Here is an 11,591-nt window from a genome sequence, read left to right as displayed (position 1 = left end):
TGTCCCAAATGGCACCCTAAATAGCTATTTTAATGCATTATGCAATGCTTTATTTGATGTTGGTTGAAGCAAGCTCTCCTTGCTCCAAAATATGAAGCAATGTTGACATGACTTGTGGCATTACTGGCCTAATATAAGAGATAATGGTTGTTTATACTGCATGTGCAAATACTGTGTGTAAATAGGGCATGACAGAGATGGTTTGACATCCATTGCATTGCAATACAGATACAGTACATCAATTAGAAAATACTATATAACCAAAGGGATGGCCATGCTACGTTCTGGATGAGTTTCATTGTGTCAGACCCTGTGGTGTATTCATTAGTGCACACCATTGCAAACCATAGCAAGACATTTTGAAACTGAAAACATTTTGAATCAAAAAGTTCAGATTAGTCCCTCCCTATTTCGGTCTATTTGCTTCCATTCGGTTCCTACTGAATACACCCCAGGAGATCTTCTGAGCCTAAAGGTAAGAAACATTCATACTTTTTGTCAGCAGTCAAAATGTTACACATTTCATTTAAATCCACATAAAGGATCAAAATACATCATATTACATTTTCCCCTTAGGAAATGGTGTATGTAAATCCCTTGTATTTTTCATATTATCCATTGGACGGCAGTTGTTCCTCTAGTCTGAAGTAACTCATGAGATTTAAGTTGAGCAAGTTTAAGGCCTACAACCTAACATGATCTGCAATGATAGTCTTACATGCATTGTCTTCGGAAAGACCCCTTGACTTTTTCCACATTTTGTAAGGTTACAGCCTTATTCTAAAATTGACTAAATTAATTTTTCCCTCATCAACCTACAGACAATACCCCTTAATGACAAAGAAAAACGTTTTTTTAGAAATGTTTGCTAATTTATTTTAAAAAATCAAAAATGGAGAACCTCCCCTAGTACACTGGAGGTCGAGGCTATGTCCCCCTGTCCATATCCAGTGGCAAGAAAATGTATGTGAACCCTTTGGAATTACCTGGATTTTTGCATAAATTGGTTATCAAATTTCATCTGATCTTCATCTAAAGTCACAACAATATACAAACATAGTGTACTTAAACTAATAACACAACATTTTTGTATTTTTATTGTCTACATTGAATACATAATTTAAACATTCACAGTGTAGGTTGGAAAAAGTATGTGAACCCCTTGACTAATGACTTATCCAGAAGCTAATTGGAGTCAGGAGTCAGCTAACCTGGAGTACAATCGATGAGATTAGAGATGTTGGTTAGAGCTGCCTTTTCCTATAAAAAACACTCACAAAATTTGAGTTTGCTAGTCACAAGAAGCATTGCCTGATGTGAACCATGCCTCAAACAAAAGAGATCTCAGAAGGCATAAGACCTTGATGTTCATCAGTCTATGGTAAGACAAATTGTCTATAAATTGAGAGAGTTCAGCACTGTAGCTACTCTCCCTAGGAGTGGCCGTTCTGCAAAGATGACTGCAAGAGCGCAGCACAGAATGCTCAATGAAGTTAAGAATAATCCTAGAGTTTCCGCTAAAGACGTACAGAAATCTCTGGAACATGCAAACATCTTTGTTGACGAGTCTAGAATACGTAAAACACTAAACCAGAATGGTGTTCATGGGAGGACACCACGGAAGACTGCTGTCCAAAAAAAACATTGCTGCAAGTCTGAAGTTTGCAAAAGTGCTCCTGGATGTTCCACAGCGCTACTGGCAAAATATTCTGTGGACAAATGAAACTACAGTTGAGTTGTTTGGAAGGAACACACAACAGGCCTTATATAGACCGTTGTGTCCCTTTCCATATCATGTCCAATCAATTGAATTTACCACAGGTGGACTCCAATCAAGTTGTGTAGAAAAAAAAGCACAGCACAAAATGAATTCCCAAGTTTATCAAGACATTTTGCAGGATGATGTTAGGCTATCTGTCCGCCAATTGAAGCTCAACAGAAGTTGGGTGATGCAACAGGACAACGACCCAAAACACAGAAGTAAATCTACAACCGAATGGCTTCAACAGAAGAAAATACGCCTTCTGGAGTGGCCCAATCAGAGTCCTGACCTCAACCCCATTGAGATGCTGTAGCATGACCTAGAGAGCAGTTCACACCAGACATCTCAATAATATTTCTGAACTGAAACCGTTTTGTAAAGAGAAATAGTTCAAAATTCCTCCTCACCATTGTGCAGGTCTGATCTGCAACTACAGAAAACGTTTGGTTGAGATTATTGCTGCCAAAGGAGGTTCAACCAGTTGTTATATCCAAGGGTCCACAGACTTTTTCTTACCACAGTAAGAATTCAGACCCTTCACTCAGTACTTTGTTGAAGCACCTTTTGCAGTGATTACAGCCTCGAGTCTTACGACGCTACAAGCTTGGCACACCTGTATTTTGGGAGTTACTGTCACGTCTGCTCGAGCCCACCCCTCGGCGCTTGAGGGCGCAAGGCTGCCCTGCATCATGCACTCCTGTCATCCATTACGTACACCTGCCTTCCCTCGTCACGCGCATCAGCGATATTGGACTCACTCATCACCTGTTATTACCTCCCCTATATTTGTCAGTTCCCCAGCTATTTTCCCCACTTCTGCATTGATTGTCTTTTTGTTTGTGTTACTTGTTTGCTGACGCTGTTCCATGTCCGTTATTTATTAAATGTTTTACTACCCGTACCTGCTTCATCTCTCCAGCATCATTCCATGTTTCTACCACTCTTCTCTGCAGATCCTCTCAAGCTTTGTCAGGTTGGATGTGGAGTGTTGCTGCATAGTTATTTTCAGGTCTCTCCAGAGATGTTTGATCAGTTTTAAGTCCTGCCTCTGGATGGACCACTTAAGGACATTGTCCCAAAGCCATTCCCGTGTTTTCTTGGCTGTGTGCTTAGGGTTGTTGTCCTATTGGAAGGTGAACATTCTCCCCAGTCTGAGGTCCTGAGCACTGGAGCAGGTTTTCATCAAGGATCTCTCTGTACTCTTCTCCATTTATCTTTGCCTCAATCCTGACCAGTCTCCCATTCCCTGCCTCTGAAAACATCCCCACAGCATGATGCTGCCACCACATTGCTTCACCATAGGGATGGTGCCAGGTTTCCTCCAGATGTGATGTTTGGCATTCAGACCAACGAGTTAAATCTTGGTTTCATCAAACCAGAGAATCTTGTTTCTCGTGGTCTGAGAGTCTTTAGGTGCCTTTTGGAAAACTCAAAGCAGGCGGTCATGTGCATTTTACTGTTGAGATGCTTCCGTCTGGCCACTCTACCATAAAGGCCTAATTGGTGGGGTGCTGCAGAGATGGTTGTCCTTCTGGAAGGTTATCCCATTTCCACAGAGGAACTCTAGAGAGCTGTCAGAATGACCATCTGGTTCGTCGTCACCTCCCTGACCAAGACCCTACTCCCCCGATTGCTCAGTTTGACTGGGCAACCAGCTCAAGTAAGAGTGTTGGTGGTTCCAAGCTTCTTCCATTTAAGAATGATGGAGGCCACTGTGTCCTTGGGGATCTTTAAAACTGCAGACATTTTTTTGGTACCCTACCCCAGATCTGTGCCTCGACACAATCCTGTCGGAGCTATACGGACAATTCCTTCGAACTCATGGCTTGGTTTTTCCTCTGACATGCACTGTCAACGATGGGCCTTATATAGACCGTTGTGTCCCTTTCCATATCATGTCCAATCAATTGAATTTACCACAGGTGGACTCCAATCAAGTTGTTGAAACATCTCAAGGATGATCACTGGAAAACAGGATGCACCTGAGCTCAATTAGAGTCTCATTGCAAAGGGTCTGAATACTTGTAAATAAGGTATTTCTGTTTTTGTTTTTTATAAATTAGCAAAATATTTTTAAAAAACTTTGTTTTGTCATTATTGGGTATTGTGTGTAGATTGCTGAGGATTGTTTTTCTTTCATCCATTTTAGAATAAGGCTAACTTAACCGAAGGCACTGTATAGCAATTAAAATAAGCTAATATTTCTCTGGGTTACTGAACTGTTATGCAGCTTTTGATATGTTGTCAAGTCATTGTTAAAACCACAGAAAGGTGACAATATATTGGCTTTAGAGTAGACAAGAAGCAAATGAGGCTGTGGGAAAGTTAGATAAAACAAAAGTTACTTATAGCCTACCCATATGTGGTATACACTGAGTGTAAAAAAACATTAGAAACACCTACTCTTTCCATGACATAGACAGACCAGGGGAATTCAGGGGAAATATATATCTTATGTAGATGAAGGGGAGGAGACAGGTTAAAGATTACGACCAGATTATGATGTGTGCCATTCAGAGGGCGAATTGGCAAGACAAAATATTTAAGTTCCTTTGAACAGGGTATGGTAGTAGGTGCCAGGCGCACCAGTTTGAGTGTATCAAGAACTGCAACGCTGCTGGGTTTTTCACATTTCACAGTTTCCCGTGTGTATCAAGAATGGTTCACCACACAAATGACATCCAGCCAACTTGACACAACTGTGGGAAGCATTGGAGTCAACATGGGCCAGCATCCCTGAGGAACGCTTTCGACACCTTGTAGAGTCCATGCTCCGACAAATTGAGGCTGTTCTGAGCGCAAAAGAGGGTCGCGACTCAATATTAGGAAGATGTTCCTAATATTTTGTACACTCAGTGTATATTCTTGATTAAATAGCAGTGACGTGCAGACAGGGTAGGCCGTTCCTGAGTCCAGTCACTATTAATGGACAGGGTCAGCATAGACATCGCTGCTTTGTCTATAGCCTTCTTTAGTTGCATTGAGCCAATTTAATATTTTGCACATGTATTGGGAAAGGGGATACCTAGTCAGTTGCACAACTGAATGTATTCAACCTAAATGTAATACCAAATACCTGAATGACTATGCTTGACCTCGTGATAATCAAATGCTTGGACACCTTCTCTGAACATAATTGTCCTTGGACACCTTCTCTGACACACAGAGAGCCTACTGGACCCTTTCCAGTTTGCATATAAACCAAGCCGTGGAGTTTAAGATCCACTGCTCTTCCTTCTTCATAAAATCTACATGGGTCTGGATAAACCACATTCATATGCCAGAAAACGTTTTGATGATTTTTCATCTGCCTTCAACAAAATAGATCCTGATATTCTGGTGAACAAACTTGCAACCATGGGCGTCAATGACCATCTCATCAATTGGATCCGGTGTTTCCTCAGCAGTCGGGTCAGAAAAGTGGTTCAATGTGAATACATCGGACCCCCTAACCAACAATATAGGGGTACCCCAGGTCAGTGTTTTTTCGACAGTTCTGTTCACCCTTTACACTAACGGTTGCACCCAAATAACATCAGAATGTGCAACAGTAAAGTAGGCAGATGATACAGCAATTGTTGGTCTAATAGAGGGGTCAGAGGATAATGACAGGACAGAAATAACACACTTCACTGAATGATACAAGGAAAACAGACTCATTCTTAATGTTAAAAAAAAACAAGGAAATTACAATAAACTTCAGAACTATAAAAGACGACACCAGGCCCATCCACATTGACTCAGAGCAAATAGAATCAGTTGAGCAATACAAATATCTTGGAATTATAATTGACTCAAAACTCTCCTAGACTGCAAACACAACAGATATACAAAAAGGGACAACAACGACTGTGTTTCATGAGATTAAATAAATATCAGGTCAATAAAAGAACAACCATAGTTCTCACTTTCTGTTTCCAAGCCTGGTACAATCAGCTATCCATCACAAATAAAAATCAACTACACAAATAGTAAAGCTGTCAAGCAAAATCAGTGGCATTAATCTCAAGAACATGGAAGCGCTGTTCTTGGAAAGCGTGGTGAGGGCAGAAGCGAGAATTGCCACCGACCTGACAGTGCCAACTCCTACCATCAGGCCGTCGAAATAGAGTCCATCTTTACAAAACCGCCAGAGACCCATAAATCATTCATGCTCACCAGTATAAGTCAAATAAAAAAAAGAACTGCTCAACCCCCCCCCCCCCCCCCCAGAATTTACGAACTGAATTACAAACTGTATCCACATGTGTATTTGTTATGTAGTTATTGCTTGTGATTGATGTATTTATGCACCTGTTGGTGATGCTGTACAGTTGTTTGTTGAGATGCAAGACAAATTTCCCAAAAGGAACACACAATAAAGAAATTATATCCACATCACCGGCACCCAGGGAGCAGTTGTTGTTGTGGGTTAACTGCCTTGCTCAAGGACAGAACGGCAGATTTTTCCAACTTGCAACATTTCATTTACTGGCCCAACACTTTTAACAGCTAGGCTATCTGCCACCCTTATTGCCTAAAAATGTTGTGTGGGTGGAGTAAGCTGTGCACATTTGGGTGTCTCCACAACTTGTCGCTCGCATCCTTTTAACTGAACAAATCTAGCTATCTGCAAAAAGACCAACCTGACAAATGGACACTATTGGATCCCAAAAAATATCCAAGAATAATTTAGTGCTCCGTTTTGAGGGTTTGAAGAGTGGAATGTCAACTATAATGAAAATTTAGACCTGACAGAAGCAGAGGCAGCAAAAAATATGTTTTATTGTCACATAGACCGGATAGGTGCAGTGAAATGTGTTGTTTTACCAGCTATAGTAATATTAAGGTTAAGTACCTTGCCCAAGGGCATATCGACAGATTTTTCACCTTGTCAGCTCGGGCTATGGCTTTAACCTCTAGGTTACCTGCCACCCAAACAGAGGCTCTACATACAACATGTCACATGACAGGAAACCACCATCTTCCTAGCTGTCAGGCAGGCAAACAGTGAGTACTGGACATTTGTCTGAAACGTCATTACCAATTCATACTTTTTAACTGGACTTTTACACATCTTGGACATTTATTTTTGCTTTGTGGATGGAATGGGAATGACTTTTTGTGTCAGTGTGAAAATGGAACCAAATTGGCCTTGTGAATGTCTCTCCCTGCTGTGTGGATGCACAATAAATAATGGACATGGGGTTCTGCTGTGACTTCTACAACGTTCTCACCGAGAGATTCACCAGAGAGAATGGACTTAAGTAAAGGCCTAAATGCATTTTCTTTAGCAATTTGAGGGTTATTCTATGGTTAAATAATGAGACTAGACCGCATCCCTTCAAATGCATTTGATTCATCAAGCTAGGATTTAGTTTTAATGAGACACTTTAATGTTTTGAACTGTGTTTTTCAATTATTTAGATTGTTGATATGGACATTTCATTAGAACCTTAGTTATTATATATGTGTCTTTAATAATATTTCACATAACAATATTATGTGCGTGTTTGTGTATTTGCATGTTGAAAGAATTGTAAATCCATTGTGAAAGGGTATGGAGTCTGCAATGTGAATTATTCAGGTTAAATGTGTCCATAAATTGGTATTTTTTACTGTCACCTTGTAACTCTGGATGCTACATCGGTCTATGGCTGACCTGAGCTCAGTTGAGCAGTGTAATTTTTTCAGTTTATGTGAAATATGCCACAATAGAAAGCTTGTGTATCTTGGCTACATTGGTACAGAATTTTTTTTGTTGTCCATTTAGTATAATAGCCCATGTCACTGGTTGTTGGAGCTATCTGTTGTATGGTGAATTTGGGCTTCATCAAGGTTTATTTGTGAGTAAATATGGCTTTGATAATAGCCAGTGCTTACCCAGCCGCAGACCTCACCGCACGTCATTGTTAAATAGAGCAAGTCACTACTGTATTTTAACACTGCAAATATATTAAATAAATCAGTGGATGACTGACTGTTGCAGTTTCCCGATCAGATTGAGGGGATTCGATTAATGCCCCGGGCGGACCGGGCTAGCGTTGATCGCATTCGCTTTGGAACAGAGCTGCCTCCTGGGCGTGAGCCAGGTGCCACGTTTTGGCTGACAGCGAACTCAGCTTAATGGAAAAGTGACGTGGAGTAATGAGTAAGATTCTGTGTTTTCACATTCAAAGGTAAATGGTTTTGATTTTTTTTTTAAAGCTTTACGTGCTGTCCCAATGAAAACTAGTTTGAAAATTCAAAAAAATATTTTATGGAAAACGATACAACGTGCTGCTTTGTTGACGCCATGGCCGAGCGGGTAGATTTACCGTTCGATTTGAGGAGATAACTCCTCCCTCACCACTTTTGCGAGTATGTCACAGGCCATAGCCCCGTGCACTTAATCGAAATCCCTCAATTGCTACGATAATAAACTGCGTCGACTTCAGATTTTGCTATCCGATTGGCCAGACATCCTGTCACTGTTGCCTGTTCAAGTCTGGTGTTGACGTAATCCTGTCTGCATCCAAGCCCCGCCCCAATAAAATGCTATTCTGGATCCTCGGGACGTCCATGCCCTAAATCCTAACCCTAACTCCCACCCTTATCTGACCCCAACCTTAACCATATCAATATCGATAACCCTTACCTAACCCTAACCTTAACCCTTGCATGAACCTTTTTAAATGTAAACTTCAATGGGAAAGGGACGTCCCAAGGATCCCGGATTGCATGGACCCCCCAATAGGAGCTCAGCCGACTTGGACTTGAAAGAGGTGGTGAGCTCAGAAGCCCAGCAGACAGACTGATACAAAGTAGCACAAGCTGTCTGTTCACAAACATCAGGGATACTGGAGTACCTACGGCAGGCTGCGGTCCGGGTAGGGGGAGGGGGAGGACGAAGGCAACTGAGACCCTAGACCACTGACTTCCACCCGCAGAAGACTTTACCGAGAAATAAAATATCGTATGTTTTTTTTGTGATTCCTGCCCCGCCGCGCGCATGAAAAGTGAACTGGAGAGATATTCGAGCCGTTTTTCGTTTAGATTTCCAGATGTAAATGTTCAACTTCATGGGTCTAATAAACGGTACAGGGGCCATACAGACCAATGTATCCTGTACATGTAACTGCAAACGCTCGACTTCATTCCAAAGCATGGAGATCAGTAAGTACTTTTTGTTATGTTCAAGCGAACTATTGCTACTTTTCTGCACGTTTCTTTTCCACTTGGACTGACCAAGCTTGATTGGGTCTATTAGCTCGCGTAGGCTTCCATTGCGTGGCAGGTAGGCAAACTATTAGATATCCCACCTCTTTATACTTTCAATTCAGCACAATTTCTGGCTGACTGCCCTGTTTTTTAGTGTGCAACGTTTGTCAGCCATATCATGAGTTAACTCCCAGCAAGCAACTTTTTGTCCTTAACATTGGGATTTTCGTCAACTGAACGTTTAACTGTCTGCCATTGTTTGACATGATGAAACGGAAGCTTATCTGATCGTCGCAACAAAGTTTATTATTGTGCAGGTCAGACGTCTGGCTATCTCTGATCTACACTAATTGATCCTAAATAAGTTCAATTAAACTTCCATAAAAGGTGTCTCAGTGAATATGTTTTATACTACAAACCTTGTAAATTAATTGTGTATGTCTATAGGCAATAAAAGCAAATTCAGGTTATTGAAGTGAGCTCTATTCACAAGTAAAATCTTGTACATACCATGCAGACAGTGATCCAAAATCTTCAATGGTAGAGTGACAGCAAACAGTGGTATTTTGGATATTTAAATCAATAGATAGATTTTTCAGGCGGATTAATAATTTAATTAATAAACCCAATAAAATAGGGTAACAAATATAAATATGTTTTTATTAAATAGTGTAATTAGAGTCAAGGGGACATTTATTAAACATGAACAACAACAACAATACAATTCTTTTCCCATCTAAATCCACTTGGACATGTTGACGTATAATGTGTGGTCTATTGATTGACTCATATTTTGGCAGGGGCAAGTGGAATTAATGTATCATCTTTGATGAATATTACTCTGACAGACCCTCTAGTCCCAAAAAGTAATTTAGGAGAAAAGAGGAATTTCCTCTAAAGACAGTTAAGCTATGCTCTGCCTGCAAGAGCTGTGTGATATTTTGTCTAGAGATGGAGGGGATAAAAACGAAAGATTGAGATGCTCCCTCATTTGATAAGTTTCCCAAAGGAGACAACCGGTCTATATATCTTAGAGAAAGATCTGGACATTTTGAATACCGCTAAGTAATGGACTGTGAGCTCCTGTCTCCTTCTGCGTACAGTCTCCTCTTTTCCAGATAAATATTTTCCGCAAGGAACGAGCCAAAATGTCAGTATTTTTAGTGCTTGTGCAGAGATGATGGAATTTCGAATGTGTCCTGCTCTTGGCTTCCCCATAATGAAGGTGCCCTCTTGTATCCTGTCTGAAGTGCTTTGTTTTTCTCTGGTAGGGCAATTCTCAATTGAAGATGAACTGTAAAGTGCATGTCTAAATACACTGTGAAGTCACTTCGTTTCGTCTAGACAGCCTGCCAAAACAACAAGATGTGGTGGATGCCCAAGCAAGCTTCAAAATCAGATGAACAGAAAATCTAAATACCACTTCCAGAATGAGGATATTATCTCTGTTTGCCTCTGTTAACCAAAAACTCAGTCTATTTGGGAATGCTCTCTGTCTTTCTCTCTCTCTGCGCATTTTAAATAATATGTTAAAATCTATTTCAATGCTTATTATCTGACTATGTGGGTGGGGTTGGCGGGGAGCTCATCTCAAGCTTCGATTTGGTGCTGTCTGGCGTTTTAAAGAGCACACATTTGGAAAACCAGTCGAATTTACAGTTCTATTTGGGATTACAGAAGTGAAAGCTATTGCGCAACCCACCGTTTTCTCAGGATGGTATTTGTCACATTAGGCCTATACAATGCACTTATTCAGTACACAATCTTCTCTTTCCCCCCTAATTTATTCAGTAACGCTTTAGCCTATACACTGAGAATAGCCCCCCACCCCTTTGCCCTCAGAACAGCCTCAATTTGTTGGAGTATGGACACTACAAGGTGTTTTTAGTGTTCCACAGAGATGCTGGCCCATGTTGACGTCAATGCTTCCCAGAGTTGTGTCAAATTGGCTGGATGTACTTTGGTTGGTGGACCATTCTTGATACACACGGGAAACTGTGGAGCATGAAAAACCCAGCAGCGTTGCAGTTCTTGACACAGACCGTTGCGCTTGTCAGCTACTACCATACCCTGATCAAAGGCACGTAAATATTTTGTCTTGCCCATTCACCCTCTGAATGGCCCACATACGTAATCCATGTCTCAACTGTCTCAAGGCTTAAAAATCATTTTTAAACCTGTCTCCTTCCCTTCATCTACACTGATTGAAGTGGATTTAACAATGACATCAATAAGGGATCATAGCTTTCAGAGCTGGTGTTCTTAATGTTTTGTACACTCAGTGTATGTCTATGCTTCCAATACTGCTCAACACTTAGCCTATTCATTTGATGCAATGATGATAAACACTGGTGGAAAATAGCTTTTGATGCACAATACCAAATTGTCTATGTCTATCATAAATACAAAGCTATTACCTTTTTATGGCTATTTTGCTGTGCCCAGACTAGAAACCAAAAACCTCTTTTAGGTTTCTTGATGTGACAAATTCCTGTTGATGATCATTTGATTCTGTCGAGGCTCTGATTCCTTCCCAGCAAGACAGACTCAGAGAGGAATCAAAAAGGACTTCCCTCAGTTCGAGATATCGACATCGTGATACTGTAATTAATATGATACTCTCCCATTATACAAACATGAAGGGCAGAGG

General features: G+C 40.8%; 1 protein-coding gene across 1 annotated transcript in view; it reads left to right on the top strand.

Moving 5' to 3' along the window:
- Window positions 1–8,431: 8,431 nt before the first annotated feature.
- LOC109890127 (protein TMEPAI) overlaps window positions 8,432–11,591 on the top strand; it is a 75,651-nt gene continuing 72,491 nt past the window's right edge. The window contains exon 1 of the mRNA XM_020482081.2: window positions 8,432–8,896. Within this exon, the coding sequence (XP_020337670.1) occupies window positions 8,791–8,896 (106 nt within the window). The 5' untranslated portion in view covers window positions 8,432–8,790. The remainder of the gene's footprint in view (window positions 8,897–11,591) is intronic.

This window comes from Oncorhynchus kisutch, linkage group LG5, assembly GCF_002021735.2.
Source record: "Oncorhynchus kisutch isolate 150728-3 linkage group LG5, Okis_V2, whole genome shotgun sequence".
Lineage (NCBI taxonomy): Eukaryota > Metazoa > Chordata > Actinopteri > Salmoniformes > Salmonidae > Oncorhynchus > Oncorhynchus kisutch.
This window is presented reverse-complemented; position numbering and strand designations above follow the sequence as displayed.